Here is a 21,970-nt window from a genome sequence, read left to right on the forward strand (position 1 = left end):
TTCTCCTCTTTTATAGAATTTATACTTTCGCAATTGAAAAGGTAGATAAGAATTCTATTTTTGCGTTCATTCTTTTAAAGTACCATAGTTTTGTATCCTATCAAAAACAATGTGAAATACTGTAAATATTAGTATAAGGCGATAGTTATATTCGATGTATATTTAAATCCGGAAATAATGAGATAATATTTCTGCTTTTACGTAGAAAAAATAAACAAAAGACTAGCTCCTTCAGTTTTACTTCAGTTAAAAATAATTGAATATAACTATAACATTGTAACTAAAAAGAATGATATGAGTTTTTAATTATTCAACGATCGATATCTCCAAAAGAGTATTAAAATATTTCTCAATTAAATCTTAAATTGTGCTAAGAATTTGTAAGGTACACAAGTTTTTGCGAAAACTTCATATTTCGTTATTTATCCGCCAGGATGCTACAAGCAATATTAATTGCGCTCTATTTCCGTAACATTTGCGAATTTTATATTCATAAAGAAATGAAAGTCATAAACTTTTTGTATTTATGCATTAATTTTCTTGAACCTAAAACGTGAACGCTATGAATTTTTCTTAATAGTGTAATTTATTTTTTTTATCGTTTAAAATTATTTACATAAACAATATGCCTTTATTAGGATATAAACTGAAGAAAAATTATTTTGTAGATTATTTTATTCATATAAAATGAATTTATTAATAGTAAAGATTTACAATTTTAGCGTGCATTTCTGTAAATAATAGTATATACATGGTATCTGATGGTATTTGGCCAGGTCAAAGCGGAATTGTACACACGTTAATACTTCGTGTCTTACATATATATAAAACAAAATACATTGAAATTACACCACAATAGAAATCTGCTAGTTTAGGTTTTTAATTGCAAGGTGATATTCTAAACAGTGAGCTATTTATAATTTATTACTAGCCGAATACAGACTGCGAGTAATAAAACAAAAGATATGTTGTAAATATAAACTAAGAAAAATAAATGATGTAGTAGAATAATTTAACCCTTTGCGGTCATAGCGCTCTAAAACATGAATTCCGTACAAGTCAGAATTAATTTGCAATGGACGACGCGGCGTTTACATGTAGACAAAGTTATCCCGTGAAACTTGTAAGATATATTTATTATAGTGAAACTTTTATCTGCTTATAATGAAAAAAGTTTCTATATTTATGTAATTAAAATGTTATATTTTATAGATTGAAAAAAATCAGTCGATTCTGTGCAAACTGCAGAAATTCGGGGTCCAATTTTTTGTGATCCTACTGAAAAATATATTTTCGGAAATATTACATCTTCATTCATGACATCACGTCAGACAGACCACTCGTCTACACCTGTAGTTCCTTCCAATTTGCTGTTACTTGACGTCTTCAATCGAAACACTTTTCTCTCTATGGGAAGTATATTACCAAAATCGCTGCTATCATTGCTGCGGATCTGTTGCAAATCTAAATTGTTATCAACTCCTGGTTTTGACTTTCTTGATCGTATTATATGCATTTCTATAGGTATATCTCATTTTTAGAAATGTTTCTATCTTTATCGATGTCTAATCCAAAGATTTTATATCTTCAATTTTGCTTTTTTCATTCTGATTTTAAGATGAACAGTTGATAAATTTTTTAACAAAATAAAAAAATAATACATAAAAACTAACACATAGAAACTAACTAAATAATTACTAATATAAGTACATTAAGTTGTTGTTACTATAAGAACATCGTCGTTAGTTGCTTCACAATGACAAAGAGACTAAACCTTAGAGAGAATCCTTTTGAAAGCAAAATTTTTTATTTGTTAATTTCTCTCTTATAATAAACAGATGTTATTTTTATTTGCGTGCTTTTTTTCTTTTTTTCTGACACTGCATTATTATGATAATCGCTTAATGCGATTCACGACTGGTAGAACGATAAAAGTATTCTATGAAAGCATAGTCCGCTTTACGATCGCAAAGGGTTAATACTGTATAATTGTAATAGGAATTATAGTAACACATTTTATTACTTTTGAAAATATAAATGGAAGTTTTTTGTGACATATGTACGCCGTAAATATCATGCTAGTACGAATTCTTGAAATTAATTCATCTATTTGCTAAAATTACTTTTTAACAAATTTATTAGTATAAATTAAATCCTTTTAAATATGTATTTAAATAATGGAAATATAACAACGGTTGTTTGTTAATGTTTTATTATCCATTTTATTTACAATATAAGGATACTAATAATAATATTTTGGGTCAACTTATTAACGTATTCCTCGTTCGTTAATTTCGGCGATTTTCAAATACTTTATAAAAATGAACATTTGAAACAAATTTTTCTTTTCTATATATTTAGAAAATTACACATCGATCTTTGGCTAATACGACTACTTGCTTATACATAACATTCTCGCGCATGCCCAATAGATATTGAGAGCGTGACTCCCATACAAACTAAATATATAACACATTATCAAATGTAAACGGATTAAAGTAAGTATGTTTTTAATGAAATTATATTTATAAATTTTTAAAATAATTTTTATACTAAAAAATTTATACTTTTTTTATAAAATGAACAATTTGACATATTACGTAATAAAATCCCCTCTTTGCCGGTTTCAGTCTGTACATCCAATTTGATTCTATCAAAACACGAGTAAGAAAGTCACAACGAAGAAGTTAATTTCGCAAAATTTAGCACGAAGAAAGGTTGTAATTTTATTCGTTGCTTTTACTAGGTATGTAGTTTATTAACAAAACTCAGAAATTGTTTCGTTAACTGCATAAAAATATAAAAATTCTTTGGAAATTGTAATTCAGTCAAACTAGCTGTATCATGACGTTTAAGCCATAATGATATTCAAGATACGTAGTATTCTTAATGATGTTTTTTTGAATAACATTTTCCTACGTGCATTTAAAAACAATATTTTTTAGAATTAGTATTATTTCTTAAATCTTATATACAATGAATCATAAAATTATTTGTTCAATTGAAAATGTAATGAAAATGAATGAAGTAATAAGACAATAAAGAATTTGTAATATGTATGTATAGTTTGCTGATTCAGTCCATGTAAAAAAGTATATTACATTCAAGTACATTATAATGAATTTATATACCTATTACAAAGCATATGAATTTTGATATATCATAATTAGATACTTTTATAAGTTTTCAAAAGTTTAGATAGAGTACTTTAGTGCTATAAATTTTTGAATTTTATTTATAACAGATGAAAGTAGGTTGTTCACCGTGTATCTTTTATTTTGTTTTAGACACAATCAAACTATCATTATGGTGGAACAGCGATTGGATTTTGTGATATTTGGAGCAACTGGATTTACTGGAAAATATGCTGTAAAAGTAGCAGCACAATTAGCTAAAGAGAAAAAAATGAAATTTGGAGTATCAGGGCGCAGGAAACAAGCTTTAGAAGCAGTTGTTAAAGAATTTGCTTCTGATATTGGTAAAATGAAATTTTAGATAATTAAATTTTTAATAATAATAATTGTATTTAAGTAATATAATTAACTTTTTAGAAGATGTACCCATATTGATTGCTGATTTAAAAGATCAAGAGTCATTAAAAAATATGACAGCCCAAGCTAAAGTACTTGTTAATTGTAGTGGTCCATATAGATTTTATGGAGAACCAGTTATTAAAGCATGTATTGCTACACATACACATCAAGTTGATGTCAGCGGTGAGCCACAGGTAATTTATTAACTGTTTCATACTTAGTAAAATTGATAATTTCACATTAATTTTGCCTCTCATATTATATATCTTTATGTTGTTTGTTTTTTGGCTGCTGTATTGTAGTATATAGAAAGTATTTGTTTGAAATATAATAAAGAAGCAGAAGAAGCGGGTATCTACATTGTAAGTGCATGTGGATTTGATAGTATACCATGTGATCTTGGTATAATATTTGCACAGCAACAATTTAAGGGTGAAATAAATTCCATTGAAACTTATTTAAGTGTGTGGACAACCACAAAAGTTAATGATGCACTTGTACATTATGGAACATATGAATCTGCTGTTTATAGTATAGCAAATTTTCACGAATTACGCGAATTGCGTTCTAAACTCTATCCCGAAAAATTACCGCAATTATGGCCAAAGCTTAAAACAAAGTTAGTAATCAGCTAATAATATAATATAGTTACGCACAATTATACTTGCGTATATTTCTATTATTGATATTTTTTAATATTAATAACCATTTTAGACGTTTCATTCATAAATGTCCTGTATCAGAAGGATGGTCTGTAATATTTCCAGGATCTGATCGTTCTGTAGCTCTGCGTACACAACGATTTTTATATGAAAAATATAAACAACGACCGATTCAAGTTCAAACTTATGTCACATTCAAGTAAGTTTTATATTCAAATAATCTATATAAAGTTAAAAATAAAAATTACAGAAGTTATAATGAATAATTACCAATTTTTAAAAATAATAGGTCATTGTTCATGGTGTTGTCAACGATTATTTTGGGTTTAATATTTGTAATTTTATCAAAGTTCGAATTTGGCCGTAATTTGTTACGAAAGGTATATTATATTTTTTATCATAAAGTATCTCATATCTATCATTATAATTTTTTAAACAAAAAATAATTTTGGTTTTTGTTTAGTATCCTACATTCTTCTCTGGTAAATTTGTGTCTCATGAGAGCCCTAAAGAAGAAGTATTAGATAAAGTACGTTTCTCTATTACATTTCAAGCAAAAGGGTGGTATGAAAAATTGGCTGATCCTGCTGATAAACACAAAAATCCACCAAACAAAGTATTAATTACAGAAGTCACTGGCAAAAATCCTGGATATGGTGCTACATGTATTATGTTACTGCTTTCTGCTATAACAATTCTTAAAGAATCTGATAAAATACCTGGAACGTACGTTTATATCTTATTTAAATATGCAATATGTTCCTTTTTGGATAACTTCATAAGCGTTTTATTGTTTGATTTTAGTGGTGGTGTTTTATCTCCTGGTGCTGCATTTGGTAAAACATCATTGATCGAAGAGTTAAATAAGAATGATATACAATTCAGATTTCTTACTTCTGTTTAATATCCTACACTATAAATGCATAAACACGTTTATTGTACAAGTCGTATAAACGCATTTAAACCAGCTTACAAATGATGAAATAGTTAAGTCACTTTGAAAATTAAATGACAGAAATAATAAGTTTGAATTTACAAAAATTATTCCAAATATATCTTTAATACGCAAATAACATATATTAAAAACAAATCGCAGAATATACTTATCTGTGATAATGACATATTTCTTCCATACTTGATTCTTAAAATTAATTTATTCATATTTATCAGAATTTAATATATGATAACAGTATTGATATAAAATGTTTATTTTTCAGTTGACAAAATAATACAAAATAGATAATCCTTTTATTCTTTTCAAGGAAGTATGATTATAATTACCGAAAATATACGTGCTTGATTAACGCACATAATTTTTATATTTATAACAGGTAAAGGAGTTAATGTTAATGCTTTCTTATATTTTTTACGATTATATATAATTATATATATTTTGATATAATTAATAATTGCTTGTATTATATTTTCAATAAAACTGCTGTTTATTATGAACAAATTTATATTTGTGTTTAAATTAGACTATTATATTATGGAATAAAGATAATTTTTGCTTAAACAACTAATAATTGTTCACGATAAACGTATCGTGTCAAACACTTTGTCTTTAAATGAAGATAATATTTCAAAATTATTGATTTATATAACTTAACCATTAAATACTTAATCATTTATAACGTTACACAAGATTCTAGTTTTTATTCTGATTTTCCGCAGAATCCAGATTATATAAAAATATTCTACAAAATACTCCATTTTTATAAATGATGGGAATTTATTACATTTTGTTGACAATACGTTTTAAATGATTTTTATAATTCTAATAATGTTATCCATCATTTCATTGATTGATTACACATTTACTGTTCATTTTGTTCAAAATTTAAAAAGATTAATTTTTATTCCCAGTTTTATATTTTCTTAAAAATTTCTTTATTACGACTACGACTGTTGTGAGTTAAAAGATGGAATTGTAAGTGTCTTTCGTTGAAATTAATAGGAGATAGAAGGTGGTCAGTATTACAAAGATTTTTCCTTCTTAGTAAATATATGAATCTATTGTTCGAAACAGTATTGTTAATGGATCATATACATTCAGTCTTAATTTGTCGCGCTTCTCAGCATATTAGTTAAAACAATATATATTGAAATATATTGATGACAATCCGAGAGATTAAATGAATTGTCCAATAAAAACTAGTAAGTTTGTTTTTAATACACTCATTGTTGTATTTTCATCGATTCACTAAACATTTTAATCCTACATAAAATTGCGTAGTATATTAATATTTTAAGGCTATTAATTTTCCTAAATGGAGCTTTGTTTTTTATTAGATATTTTAATAAAAAAATAGGATAAAATACAATTTGAATTTTATCAGAAGTATTCTATAAATTAATAGAGATCAAATATGTTAAGTAGTATTCCTAATGACATTGTAATTTTATCAACAACTTCAATTATTAGACTAGAACGTGTATGTAGCGTCTATAAAGAATTATACCTCCTCATATCCATTGCATTTTTTTTCAGTATACGGCTCGATATCGTTTATATATGCCAATCATATTAAATAACAACGAAACGATATTAGGAAATGGTATCAAGTGTCTGTGTAGAGTAAAACGTCGAGTAAGAGTAGTAATATCAAGTATCTGTATTAGTGTAAAGTGGTATTAGCGTAGAGATATTACGATACCATAAAATACAAATCTTAATCATTTATTATTATTCACAATGTATTTGTTTGTAATTAGTTAAAATTATTGGTTTTTATATTTAAAAGTTGTATAAAACAATCCTTTAAATTCAGAATTATCAAAAGGAAAACGTTGCAGTTATCATTATTAGTATATACGGAAGCAAATTGCAGCATGCGGAAAACATTTTTCCTAGAAGGTTCTCGTTTTTATAGCCACACGTTTCAAATGATTCGGGGTAGATCCATTCTTCGCACACCTACATATCATCATACACTCCTCTGGCATTGATTCGTACCCGTCGTTACTTGAGAATGACCTCGAATTCCCTGCCGATACACTTTGGTTTTCTACTTGTCGCTTTTCCTTCATTTTTTCTTCCTTTTCTACGCAGCTACTAGACTAACGCAAAAAACGTCACGCTTGTTAAATCGTTAAACTAATGTTAATAAAATCCGTATAATAGATCAGTAAGTATTTCTTCTTTGTGGATTTCAAGTTAATCCTTATTAAAAACAAAATTTCATTGTTTCGTTAAATGTGTCCAGCGGAATTGTCAAATGTCGAATATCTGGTAATGTAACAACAGCAACTTTATATTGATTGCAAGTAGTAAAGGTCAGTTGAACTCAGACGAGTTTCAGTAGTGCAACTATGAATACAGACGAGAAACGTAGCTTTGCGCTCTTTTATACTTAACTTGATAGATATGCTACCGTAATGCAGGAAGTAACACGATCCAATGAAGAAAATTATTCTTTCCGGCAGATCGCATAAATAAAATAAAGGTTTATCATTCTATTCGGTATTCCAAACATAAAATCATGTTTAAAATATATTATTATATGCTTGAATAATACAATTCCACGTAATCTCAATCAATTAGTTTAGCAAGCATTTATTTTTTTTTATTCTTATCTATTTTCATATATTAATTTCATATTTCATTATTTTTCGAATAAAAACTGGATAGTCTGGTGAATTAAAATATCTAAATGAAAATATACATCGAATGAGTAGTAATTTGAAAAGTAAAGCAAAGGATTGTAATACATTATCACGAAGTAGATACGATAGACGTACGGTAACTTCACTCATTCCACCTTTGAGTCTCCTTGTAGTCTAATAGCCTTGCCAGAATATCACGATAACCTCATCGACGTTCAAACTTAATTACTGAAACAGAGAATGGCCAGTTGCATGCCACCATCATCGCTTTTATCATTGTCGCTATTAATTACCGTTAACGATAGTACTTATAATGTATCGACATTTCAGAATGATGTTATAAGGCTAGTTTCAAGATCATCGAGTTGCAACTGAAAATACATGATACGGTACGTGTATAGTCACATTACTGATGGCATTTTAAGAATGTTTTAATAGGTGAAAATAAAAGTACATTAACGATGCCTTATTTACGTCTTACATTTCTTAGAGTACTTACGTAAGGAAGATGGAATTTATAAAAATCAAAATCGTTTTGTTTGACGTACACGCAAAAAGTGTACTAGGAAAGGTCTATGTGTATTAAAAACACGTTTGAAGTCCTGCGAATAGAAGGAAAAAGTAAGTGTCGGGAACCGGTCTCTTGGAAATCACGATGACGTAGATTCTGACTCGTGTTCTAAAAACCCATAAGAGATGGACTTTCTGTACATTCCTGTCACACAATGATAAATCTTTCCCGCAATCAATGGGTTACTTGGAATCCAATATATCACGCTCATTTGTTATGATACACAAGCGCTACCTGGCTAGGAAAAAAGCGTATCGTGTGCCTCTAATTTCGTTCACCTTGAATCTTCGTTTAACAATTAATCATTATTATTCTATGAAAACAAGTTTATTATTTCATATAATTAAAGAAGAGGAATACCTTTTCACGTATATTATCTTAAATCGTAATTGCATTTAGAAACGATAAGTCTCACAATTTTTTACACGTTAAAAGCATAACCGAGTGCCGTGTCGACCTCGCACGCTACAGATATCTCGACACTTTCCGCCAATCGAGGCGCTACTTGTCACTCGAGACTGTACATCTCGCAGTGCATGGTCCGGGCAATGTTGGGTATTTCCCTCTCGAACGCTGTAGCGGGAGGATCGCATTCACTTGGAGGGAGGTATTCTCACTCCCATGTCACTCTCACCGTACACTTGCATTCTCCCGATATATACTGAACGTGACGCGAGGTTTTACTCGTCAGTCGCGGAAACTTGCTTTTTGGAGATTGAGTGTGACACTACGGCGCCAACCTACGGTCACAGTTTCTAGATAAAAGAGACAGAAGTTAAAAGAGCAAGAGAAAAAAATCGTTGAGAGAAAGAGAAGCAGACACAGTGCGATCAAAGAGGAACAAAGATAGAGAGAGAGAGAGATAGAGACGGAAGAACCATAGGGGACATTCGCACTCTCCACGGTTCTGTCGGTTCAGTCACACTGCGTCACTCGACCGAGCGACTTCGCGGTCGTTTCTTTCCTTTCGGACTCGTTGACCACTCTCTTTTTTATTTTATTTCTCTTCTTCCGCCTCTCGAATCAGTACCTGTCGTTCCTTTGTTTTCCTTTTCATTTCGTTCCTTTTGTCTGGAGGACTAGTCTCACCACGGTTGCTTCCTCGCGAGCATGACTGTTTAATCTTCGTAAAGCCAAAAGACAAAGTAGCCAAATAAGAGAAAAAAGATACGTTGAAGTTTTTAGCGACATTCCACCTTTGTTGCACCGGTATTCGACGAACCTCCCGAGGGTGCACGTGAACCGACTGATTGAATCCGACTGCGAGTAAGTTTCATCAGTTTGATGCTCGAACCCGATTCGCTACTCACACATGTATTGTTCGTGAATCACGTGGTAGAAGCATCGCAAGCAAACTAGAAATCGCGCGTTATTTGTAACGTGGTTTCGGAATTCTTAAAAAAGTCTTCTTGTCAAACGACGGTATTTTTTCTTGACAAAATTTATTCTGCTACGTAAAAATCTGACATATACTGATTATCGTTAAACCTGAATTACACGTTTATCGATATACCTCGTATACAAAACGTACTCGCTGTTTCGAGGTTAAGATGCTGTAGATATTTTTCGTACGTACAACTCCGTTAAAATAAGCTGCTATCGCGATGGTATCGCTAAATAATTCCATAATACGTTATTCCTATAAACTCGTCACGTTTAACACCAACCCATTCGATTTCTTTCCATTTATCTCGTCTCTTTCCGCTTACCGCTGTTCGTTCAAATACCTTAAATCAATTTTACTAGACTGTCCGTATTCCTCATCGCTCGATCATCTCGGATTTAGAAGGGGCCGAGTACGATTGCTAGTTTAAGTGACGGACAGGGTCGAGAGGGGCAGTCATGAACGGGATTTCCAGTCAATGCGCGAAAATCAAGGACCTGAGTATATACGACAACGAGGACGATCACAAGATGGTGATGAAAAAGCCTGGACCATTGAGGACCGTCTCTTGGACAGAGAACGTCGAGGAGAGCAACCTAGATGTGCCGGGGACGCCCAGGACGCCGCGTACTTCCACTACACCAGGTATCGTTTCCGGGAAATATTAACAGCCTTCCGATTAGCCATTTTACCAACACCGCGTAGGATTTCTCAAACCACAAATAATTTCCAAGACAAATACCGGATGAATCCAGCGGAATATTACAAACGAGTGTTATTTGTTATTAGTCAGCTAACGTTCGCACAAATTTCTTCTCTTCCTAGTTATTTATCGCGATGATTGATACAATGTCGGCTGTCATTATCGGATCATAAACCCATTATAAAGACGTCAAATTGCAATCAGTGTACTGCGTGTATCCGTGTAATAGACTGCATGGAACTCTTCGATTATAAATAATTTATTCACGCTGATCGATAATCTCGAAAGTTATATCAACGAAGTATGTTAAATTATTGCACCCTTCGAATTATTTCGATGCTTCTTTGGTTGGAAAATTTCACAGATTTAGATGTCTGAATCATCAATCAGAATCCTTTTGTTTATTTTCTTCCATCGATTTATCATTCTTTGTTACGATTGCTCGCAGGTGACGGGCGTAACAAGTGGCATTTAACCTTGCCGCAAGTGCCATTGAAGTTTTGGCACTATATATCAGCGCCTTACGAGTTGCACTAATTGTCTTCTCCGTCCTCAGGTACCAGATTTCGGATTATCTCGAACGATACTTCCTCGTGTAGGAAATTTCGTATACATTTAAATACTCAGAAATCTCAGGATTGTTCTTCTTATTCTTCCTCATCGATTTACCATTCTCTGTTACGATTATTCGCAATTGACAGGCGTAACAAGTGGCATCTAAAATTGCCGCGACTCTGCTTAAAGTTTTGCCACTGGCTACGCTTCGCGAATCGCAATAAACTCTTCGTTAAGTTCTCTCGCGATAATCGTGGTTATTTCATCGACACATCATAATCTGGACGAGCTAAGAAAAAATATTTCAATTTCCTCGACGCGGCAGAACAATCGCCGTTAGTTCCACGCCTAATCGATTGCTCGAACGTAACAAGTGGCACGTAACTCGTCTCGAATCACTGCCTGTTGCAGTTTCACGCGAAAAAAGGAAGGAAAAGGGGAAAGGACGAGGAGACGTAGGAACAGTCACGGTGTCCTTTAAATTATAATAAAGCGTTCGCCATTACGTTTTGCTCGTCACACTCCATTGTTCCTACTCTAAATTCGGCGCGTATATTTGACCGACTTTTTAATTTTATTCCATGCCGCGTCTGCTATCATTGATCAAACCGTGGTGAAAAAGGATTTGGAGAGCACTCTTGCGCCATAGTTCTCGTTTCCGGGTCAATCGTACCTGCTGATCTTAAAAATGATAAAAAGCCTGTGAACTGTTCGGGTACAGTTATGATTGTACGTAACGCGTAACTGTAACGTTAACGAATGTACGATACCCGGTAACGTGACTATCAACTTTCCGGGTAACAGGGAATTTTTATTTTTCCGCGGGAAAACCTATGCCTTTGCCTTTGAGCAAACGTAAATGAGCCATTCGTTATCCAGGACGATAAGGTTCCATTGGAATCGTTCGTTGCTCTCTTCGTGTCTACATTTTCTAGCTCCAGTGTCTCTCCAGTTCCTCTAATTACTATGAATCGCTTGGACATTCAAGATCATGCATATGGCGAATTTGGATAAAGCTAATCGATGTTGAAGAAAGAGGACAGGTAATAGGAGCAGGAAATTTCTCGCGTGCTACTTGTCTTGAAACGTAATATTGAAATGATTATCGATATTTATATGGCGATAAATATTTTATATATCGAGATATCACGTTTCGAAGCGACACGAAACAGATTCCCTTTATTCTCGTTGATCGGAGAGGAAAATCTTCGGGATCGCGAGCAAAATACGATATTCGTGTCCCTACCACCTAACACGATTAATGCAGTTAATCAATTTAATTAAAGACATAAACAAAACGCGTGGGTAGGGTGGATAAGGCGTATTGCTAAATATTCGATTTAACTATCAAACAGCAGACATTTTGCCTTTGGTACGCGAAACCATTTTGGTGCGATTCTCGAGATATCGAACGTGTATAACCGAGATGTACACACGGTGCCAACCTAGAAATCTTTTCAGCAATCTGCACAATGCGCGGTGCATGTTGACCGTGGAAAAGCTGGATCGATTCAGCGTATCGGAGCAGTGTCGTTACTCGATTGAATTACACGATACCGTTCATTAGTAAGGAGGATGGTTTAACTTAGTTTTCCGTCGTGAATACGTCAGTTGCAGCGTTAGATCCTATCCTACACGCGTCCGCGAATAAATCTATAAAGGAGAAGTGCCGACTAGTTGTTTCGCTTTAATACGTCCTAGATTGCTCGCAAATGGAGCGTTATACAAGTGATAAATCACTTCTATCGATAGAAATCACGCCTTCTCATCGTCGTTAATCGTTATGCAACAAGTTCGGCAAACGCGTGCAAGAGTCGACGTCGAACTTCAGCGTGAATCGCGACACTTTGCTATTATCGTGTTGTCGTCCGAGTTGTTGCGCGAAAGCATGTTGATCGATGGATCGATCCATCGATCGGTATCTGTGACTGTTGATTAAAGCGTTATGCTAATCGTGAATGGAAACGCTGCACGTTTACCGGTACAGGTTCGTACGCCTTGAAGGAGGTAAAAAAGAAGGAAGGGAAGTAGAACTGGTCCAAAGAATTTATAACAAGCTGAGATTAGCTCAGCGTTTCATTGTTACGCCGATAATTCCTTTTACGTTACTACTCCGATTCGTTCGAGTTGCCAATTAAGATCGTGTCTCGGCGTTTCGCATCTAGACGTAATAAACGCTATAGAAATCGCTCATTTCGTTTTCCTTCCCAAACCATTCGAGCCTCTTTCGAAACCTTGCCCCGTATATTGCCTTATCAAAAGACAAAGACATGTCGTGTTTGCACGCGGAAGATTGCAGATTATACCCTGCGAATTCGTGTCATGATAGGTGTCATGGTTGAAAGCGGTGGATAGGTTTTGGTTTCCTGGAGTCTGGGAAAAAAGGAAATAGCCATCGATTTTTCGTTATCACGCACAAACAAATTCGTTATTCCGAACCTTCTCACACAGTCATCTCGGGTCATTGCCAGAGATAACAACGACGCTTACACGTCGTTGTATTTTGCTCCGTTTTCAATTTAAAGATCGTGGGATTTTTCATAAGCGTGAGCAACAATGACAACAATGACACTTCGATTTAATCGTAATCGTAATCGTATCGCCGATAGTCTCGCATAGATCATCTAAATCCGTACACGCGATAAGACTGACAGATTTCGCTGACTTCGGTAAACGTTCAATTGGCGACGAGCATTTTAGAATTAAGAAGATCCTCTCTTTTTCCAGGTCACGAAAAATGTATGTTTCATCACGATCTGGAGTTAGACCATAGGCCACCCACGCGGGAAGCCCTGCTCCCAGAAATGTCACGAAGCTACAGGCTACTTTTGAGCTCCCTAGGCGAGGATCCTGATCGGCAAGGATTGTTAAAGACGCCGGAACGTGCCGCGAAAGCCATGCTGTTCTTCACGAAAGGCTACGATCAGAGCATCGACGGTAAGTCGTTTTCAGCATTTTATCATCGCAAGATGAGGAAGCAATTCGATAATTAATTGGATAACTTACGTTCCGAAGCAAGAAATCAATTTTCATAATACAGATAAATCGGATAAAACGGGACTCGTTTTATTAATTGCGAAGAACCGAATTTTTTACTTAGTCGAAAATAATAGGAACGCTTAATAACGATTCTCTTAGAACATAAGGTCGATGGAACAGATAAGACCATGAATATACCCACTCGAGGAAAGTGCCGTCCATTTCTTTCTTTCCCTTCCTCGAGCTACTCGAGATCCGTCACAGGGGAAAAGAGAGAAAGACTTAAGCACGATTCGAAAAAAGAGAGCGTAAAGCTCACGATATAAATGGGTCTCAGGGACGCACGGCAGCTCGAGAAGAATGCCTTTCACCTTTTCCTTCCATTTATCGCTCCTGCTCCTGCAGAACCGCCACTGTTCCCCGGTAATTACGATTCCGCGAACAGCTGAGTAAAATAGAATCGATCCTCTATTATACCACCTTCGATATCAAACTTCCATTTACTTTCACGATATCCGGGCAATTTGTCGAATATACGCGTAATTTACACGTAATTTTCCTCGTCGAACAATTTCTCAGTCAGCCTCGGTGAATCTGTCGAACCGACTGTTCGCGTCTGCTATTTTACTTTTGATCGTTTTAAATACCTCTCGACAAATAGCACGATCCTGCACGGCTCTGATGTACGTGAAATAGCAGCTACAGGTGGTGGAGAGGCTTTAATTCACTTCGACTTAACCCTCCTTCCATCTAGAGTGAAACTACCTTCGAGATAAGCTCGGTTAACGGTAGTTCTGCTCGCCCCAGTGAATCTGAAACGAGTCCGGGGCACTTTCCAACGAAAGCTCGACCCACACCCTCTTGTAGTCTCCATCCCTCGCTACACACTTCCACGGAGCCATTCCCCATCTGACTTCAGACGACTTCTCTTTGCCTTTCGTTCTTATCGATAAGCTTGGCCGAATTCCCGCCAGCAATGTACATACGCACACCCTGTGAAAGCATCAAGTTCTCGGTTCTCTTCCACTGTAAGATCTCTCGTAGTCGTTAGAGAAAATCGTGGAATGGAGCGAAATCGGAAGTCATTAGACGTTAAAATTTGGAGGAAAGAAAAGCGATTTCATCTTCGGTAGAATTAACAAGTTAATTGACTTTCATTCGGATAGAAAGCTGATTGTATATGCTTGTTTGCTTTCATCATAAGTTTCGTTTATCATCACGTGGACGTCTTACGTATTCTCTATTTAGGTATATATTACGTATTAAAATCATGAATGATCATCGTTGATACGATTGATACGATATCGGGACCGACTTTCATTCTGATATAAAGGTGATTGCATATGCTGTACATTTTCGTCATAAATTTCGTTTATTATCACGTGGACGTCTTACGTATTCTCTATTTAGGTATATATTACGTATTAAAATCATGATCGATGATCGTTGATACGTTGATATGATTGATACGATGATATCGGTACGATTTTCATTCTGATAGAAAGGTGATTACATATGCTTGTATATTTTCGTCATAAGTTTCGTTTATTATCACGTGGACGTCTTACGTATTCTCTATTTAGGTATATATTACGTATTAAAATCATGATCGATGATCGTTGATACGTTGATATGATTGATACGATGATATCGGTACGATTTTCATTCTGATAGAAAGGTGATTACATATGCTTGTATATTTTCGTCATAAGTTTCGTTTATTATCACGTGGACGTCTTACGTATTCTCTATTTAGGTATATATTACGTATTAAAATCATGATCGATGATCGTTGATACGTTGATATGATTGATACGATGATATCGGTACGATTTTCATTCTGATAGAAAGGTGATTACATATGCTTGTATATTTTCGTCATAAGTTTCGTTTATTATCACGTGGACGTCTTACGTATTCTCTATTTAGGTATATATTACGTATTAAAATCATGATCGATGATCGTTGATACGTTGATATGATTGATACGATGATATCGGTACGATTTTCATTCTGATAGAAAGGTGATTACATATGCTTGTATATTTTCGTCATAAGTTTCGTTTATTATCACGTGGACGTCTTACGTATTCTCTATTTAGGTATATATTACGTATTAAAATCATGATCGATGATCGTTGATACGTTGATATGATTGATACGATGATATCGGTACGATTTTCATTCTGATAGAAAGGTGATTACATATGCTTGTATATTTTCGTCATAAGTTTCGTTTATTATCACGTGGACGTCTTACGTATTCTCTATTTAGGTATATATTACGTATTAAAATCATGATCGATGATCGTTGATACGTTGATATGATTGATACGATGATATCGGTACGATTTTCATTCTGATAGAAAGGTGATTACATATGCTTGTATATTTTCGTCATAAGTTTCGTTTATTATCACGTGGACGTCTTACGTATTCTCTATTTAGGTATATATTACGTATTAAAATCATGAATGATCATCGTTGATACGATTGATACGATATCGGGACCGACTTTCATTCTGATAGAAAGGTGATTACATATGCTATATATTTTCGTCATATGTTTCGTTTATTATCACGTGGACGTCTTACGTATCCTCTATTTAGGTATATGTTACGTATTAAAATCACGAGCGGTTATCGCTGATACGTTGGTTCATATCGCATAAAAATGTCGCACACGGCTCATTGCTCTATAGATGCAATGTCAAAATCGATATAGCCTTTCATCTAGCTTCCTGTGCCATATGTTTGCGACTGCACTTTACCCTTTCCATCTCGTCCTCGGCTATTTTTCCGTCTTTATGGATTACCGATGCAAATTATAGAACCGTCGTGATCCATTGGAATTAGTCGATGAATTCGTCGAAGCCAGAACGAGGGTTGATCGCATTAGATCATCGAGTCGAAAAATTAAACTGTGCGCTTTCACAGCGTCGGCTTCAAAGGCAGTACGTATATAGAAGAGAGGAAATTGCTCAAGTCTGGCCTAGTATAGGGATGTAGCATAGGGATGTAGAATAGGGATGTAGTATAGGGATGTAATACGAGGATGGACCTGTACGTAAAAGCGTGGAAATAAATTTCCTTCGTGAAAGTCCATCGTGAATTTATATGCCATTGTTTCGATGGCGTTGGAGGGCGTCGAGGGACCATTCTTCTACAACAGACGATGGGTGCACCGTGTTACGTATGGAAAAATACACTTGGTTAACCGTGGCGAATTCGTTTCGTCATTGCTGGTCATTGTGAAGGTGTTTCTTGTTAAGGTTGCCGTGGAAACCGTGGAGAGCACCCTCCATTACCTACCCACCGACACCTACCAACCACCGATTTATACCTATACACCACCACTAGCATGGACGTTGTAGTAAGTAGGTCAATATCGAGTAAATCACAGCTAGGATCGCGAGGACCTTAACCCACGTGCAAGATGTTCTTTCGTAGAACAATTTAAACGAGAACAGTTTCCTTTCTTATCCAAGTCTCGTTCTTTTCTATCACCCAAGTCCTTAGGATTGTGCGATGCACGTTAGACATGGTCTCTATAGACATTGTCTATAAATATCGATACACGATTTCACGAAATGGTAGCCTGTTATCTGATTTCGTATTTTAAGCGTTAGACCAGGTTCTTATCCTTCTTCTTTTTCTTTCCAGATGTAATAAATGACGCGGTGTTCGACGAGGATCACGACGAGATGGTCGTAGTGAAGGATATCGAGATGTTCTCCATGTGCGAGCATCATTTGGTCCCGTTCTACGGAAAGGTTTCGATTGGTTACCTTCCTTGTAAGAAGATCCTTGGCCTCAGCAAATTAGCTAGGTAACGAGGAATTTCCTTGATTAGAAGGCTACGTTATCGGGAACCGGATTAACATTCGTAACTGGAGAAGTCGGTGCAATTAAACCCCGTGAGACCGGCTGAATCATTCATTGGATTAAAACAGCTAATATCTTGTCTCGTGAAAATGGAAAGTAATTGAAGCTGGATCATTTGTTGGTGATCAATTAGATCGCTTGATTGAACTGTCATCATGCGCCACGTTCTGTCGCGCTCTCCCGCTAATCATCCCATCTCTCGAGCTGCACGGATTTATTCTTCTAGTAATTAAAACGCGTAATCCGTGACGGTTAACGGATTATGCTTGCAGCATGAGCAGGTTTATAGAGATATTAACCGTAATAGGTTAATATTTATTACAATAGAACCGATAATAAATCGCTTATTCCCTGTAGTTGCTTACGTCAGATTATCGTGAATTTTCTTGAACCGATCGTGCAAGAATCTGACGTTATTTCCGTAGACGGTTCGATTATCGTGAAATTTGGGTATATATGTGTAGCAATGGCAAGAAGAAAATTGGTTAAAATGCTGGTGGATAAAGTTTAATCGTGTAGTAATACTGATACCATGTTTCACAACTTCGAGATAACAAATTGCATCGGCAGTAGTTACGGCCTTGATTGAGGAATATTAAAGCGGGAAGAAATGAATACGACGCGACGGGTGCTGATCGTTGGCACGCCGTGCACTTTCACGCATTGCTAGGCTCAATCGGCGTGTGTTCACTTACCTGTTAAATGTTATGAACTTAACATTAGCCTTCAAACGGTGAGCCAGTAGTAGATTTTCAGACATTCGAGCCATGGTCGTAGCAGAAACTTTCGTTTTTGTCCCGAGCCGTCTTATTCATTCGATGCTCTTCGATTTCTTCCCGTATATCTTTATTATTCTTTATCTTTCTTTAACGAATAAAGTTTTCCTATTATTCATTCTTGTCTTTTCGTTTGATGCCCTGCAGGATCGTGGAGATCTTTAGTCGACGTCTTCAGGTTCAAGAACGGCTTACCAAGCAAATCGCAGTTGCGGTGACGAAAGCGGTGCAACCAGCAGGCGTGGCTGTGGTTGTCGAAGGAGTGTACGTATTTGTATATTTAAAAATAATTCTTCGAGTATTCTCGCGTTTGATGAAACAAAGTTATACAAGGCGAAGACTGCGAACGTGTGTAGTACCATTATGTTTCTGTACCTTCTTCAGTTTCATTTCAATGCACTCGTGTCTCTTAAGCAATAGTTTTCGCAAGGACTAATCATGCGTAAGAATGTTACCTTGTACTAACAAGCTGCTATCACATAGTAAGGAATTAAAGTGCATTCTCTCCCGATAGGGAACACTTCGTTCCTGATTTAAAAACGTATATACAAATATTTAAAAAATTCTAATCATTCCCGCGTAATAGAATGTCAGTGTTGCGTTAAACAAGATCATCGACGAAAATCTAGATCATTAAACATCAGGCGCCATATATTCAATAATTTAAATATTACGCTACGTGTGTTAATTAGCGTAATCATTAACTGCGAGCAGATTGCCCAACTTACATTCGATTAAGAGGAAAAGCAGATTCGATAAAGGAATGCTACTCTGTAATTAAAAAATTCTTATATGTTCGACGAAAAAGAAGAGCTAAACGTAAACTTACCAGTTCCTTTTTTCGTTCTTTCTTTTCGCAATCCCGAGACTAGGTATCATTTTCATTGCGACAAATGTAATTTCCGTTTAATTAAAATTATACGTTGCAACGTAACATAATTATAATAGTCTTCGAGTCTCGTTCCTTAGATAACAATATCCTTGTAGCGTAGATCCGAGCGATATCTTAAGCTCTATTTAACATATGTAAATTAATTACTCTTGATACTAACGGTGATACATAATTAATTATTCAACGTATAACGACTCCCGTGCTAATAAAAAATGCTGTTTTTATATTACAGGCACATGTGCATGGTGATGAGAGGGGTGCAGAAAATAAACAGCAAGACGGTTACGTCAACGATGCTTGGCGTGTTCCGGGACGACCCAAAGACTCGCGAGGAATTCCTTAATTTGGTCCATAACAAGTAAACACCTTTCGTCGAATCTGTAAAGCATATTTTTTGTTATTGGCCAAGGGACCACTGTATTTAGAATGGCCCTGACATGATTCTTGTTCCAACGTTTTTGTCATAATGCTACCTCACTCTAGAAGGCGTCCAAAAAAAGTTGATTTTATGGCGTACTTCTTCGCAACATTCCTTTTATTTTTTAAGGAATACATTATTTCGTACATGTGAAGATTATAAAAAATATTTCCTTTTTATGACTCTTGTCGTATAGTCAAGATAGTTCTATTCGACTATCGTAACACAGCGGCTAATAAGGTTGGACGATGTTGTCTAAGACGTCTTTGAATAAGACGTTCTTACACTGCTAATCGAATGACACAAAGACAATATGGTAGTTACATACGGAAACTTTGCGTAAGTCTCGAGACCTACTAGTAAGATTTCTAGTACGACAAAAGAGAACTTACGAATCGTTTCGCGAAACGACAACGCATGTGCTCGAGGAGAACGTTTCTAAAAATATATTAATAACATTACCATGCTGCTGGACCAGCTGTAATTAATCGTTCGATTGTTGTTATTCTTCGCAAATATCTTTGTAATGTTATTAATGTATTCAGAGAATGTGCGATAATATTTAAAGTGTCTTTTAGTAAAGCAACTGCGTCGTTTATGAAAATGAACTTAGGAAATTCCGATACCGAATTTCTTGATCGGCATGAACTGAACGATTGCCAGGGTACTTTCAATCAATGGCCTCGTGACTCGTGACAATACGTATTTTAGATTCTATACTAACGATTCCGACTAAAAAGTGTTCGCGTCGTGATACATTGTGCCGATCGAGAAACAGAGATAAGCCTATTGTATTTTGAAAGCAACTGCTCCCGGCAGACAAGTACCGGCTGATCTTTCCGATTTCGTTATCGTTTCTCACTTGTAAAACGTTAACAGCCATACGTTTTACAACACGGGACGTTTTAAAAAATTTTGTATTAATTTTACCTTCTATCGTTATAACTTCTTAGTATTTTGAATCCCTTATTACAGGCGCAACTACTTCTCATTTCAAAAATGATCATTATAGAAACTTAATATTTATGTTTGTAACTTTTCTTAAGATTTTATCGAAAATTTCATAATAAAAAGCAGTAGTTTCGATGCACAATATTACAGCCATACAATGTGCATCGGAAACTGGTTTGATAATCGAAAAAAATCGATAAAGAAAGATTATAAAATTTATTTGATAAACAATGCGATTATTGTTAACACTCGACTTCGAAATTTCTTGGTACATACATCCGAATCACTCTCTAATTTATATATAATTTCATCTTATCAGATTAATTACTTTAAGTAATCGAACTAACTTCGTATTTAAATCGTTGAAAGTTATATACAAAAGCGTAATGATGCTTAATACTTAAAAGGGGTACAATATTACATATTTTAATTTTTAATATTTTATGTCAATAATACATCGTCAACTGTACGTATTAAATTTCAACCATCGTTTAGTTTCAAAAGTCTGTAACTTAATAAGTTAGGTTCGAAGATTAGTGAAAGCGGAACATGTTATCGAATCTAAGTTATTATTTCCAATACTATTTAACAATATGGATGTTATACTTTCATTACGCATTCAGTGAACTATGAAATGCATGAACTACGACGTGTCGATGATATTTGATGTATCATATACAAGGTTAGATACAATATCATGTTACCTTCGGTATGTCCTCCAATTCTATTTTACATTAAGTAATGAAAATCTTAATGTTATTTATGAGAATGGATGTTTAATATTTATAATATTTTTCTGATAATATTATATAAAGTTATATTTATACTTTCAATATCATGTTTTTTTATTACTTTTACATCATAAAATAAATTACGGATAAATTCAAATTTGGACGATCCGTGTAGTTATATTTCAGCAGTAGCAACTTCATTTTCTTAAGCGAATTCACCTTTCTACATTACGTATTATCATATTATGTCTAAAAGAAATACAAGCATAATATAAATTACCTATTTACTATGCAGATAAATAAAATTTAACTTCGCGGGTAACA

General features: G+C 34.6%; 1 protein-coding gene and 1 long non-coding RNA gene across 2 annotated transcripts; one reads left to right on the plus strand and one right to left on the minus strand.

Moving 5' to 3' along the window:
• Positions 1-2,441: 2,441 nt before the first annotated feature.
• Pu (GTP cyclohydrolase punch) lies at positions 2,442-20,384 on the plus strand. Its single transcript, XM_017903162.1, has 14 exons — positions 2,442-2,498; positions 2,631-2,746; positions 3,288-3,478; positions 3,552-3,727; positions 3,836-4,152; positions 4,248-4,394; positions 4,485-4,575; positions 4,659-4,921; positions 5,000-5,093; positions 10,194-10,401; positions 13,742-13,951; positions 17,657-17,822; positions 18,802-18,918; positions 19,779-20,384. Exons 3-14 carry the CDS (start codon positions 3,307-3,309, stop codon positions 19,906-19,908), a joined length of 2,091 nt encoding a protein of 696 aa, XP_017758651.1. The 5' UTR covers positions 2,442-2,498; positions 2,631-2,746; positions 3,288-3,306; the 3' UTR covers positions 19,909-20,384.
• LOC108549693 (uncharacterized) lies at positions 7,943-9,632 on the minus strand. Its single transcript, XR_001890356.1, has 4 exons — positions 9,403-9,632; positions 8,733-9,112; positions 8,301-8,657; positions 7,943-8,172 (listed from the first exon to the last, which is right to left on the minus strand). It is a non-coding gene; the product is annotated as an uncharacterized LOC108549693 (long non-coding RNA).
• Positions 20,385-21,970: the final 1,586 nt, after the last annotated feature.

This window comes from Eufriesea mexicana, unplaced genomic scaffold, assembly GCF_001483705.2.
Source record: "Eufriesea mexicana isolate 0111107269 unplaced genomic scaffold, ASM148370v2 scaffold2207, whole genome shotgun sequence".
Taxonomy (NCBI): Eukaryota; Metazoa; Arthropoda; class Insecta; order Hymenoptera; family Apidae; genus Eufriesea; species Eufriesea mexicana.

Bases quoted from the DNA above. Each gene is read 5' to 3' on its own strand.
- Pu (XM_017903162.1), top strand. From the start codon at position 3,307: ATGGTGGAACAGCGATTGGATTTTGTGATATTTGGAGCAACTGGATTT. The intron at 5,094-10,193 runs GTTTAATATCCT...TTTAAGTGACGG, and splicing joins AATTCAGATTTCTTACTTCT to ACAGGGTCGAGAGGGGCAGT. The intron at 13,952-17,656 runs GTAAGTCGTTTT...TTTTCTTTCCAG, and splicing joins CTACGATCAGAGCATCGACG to ATGTAATAAATGACGCGGTG.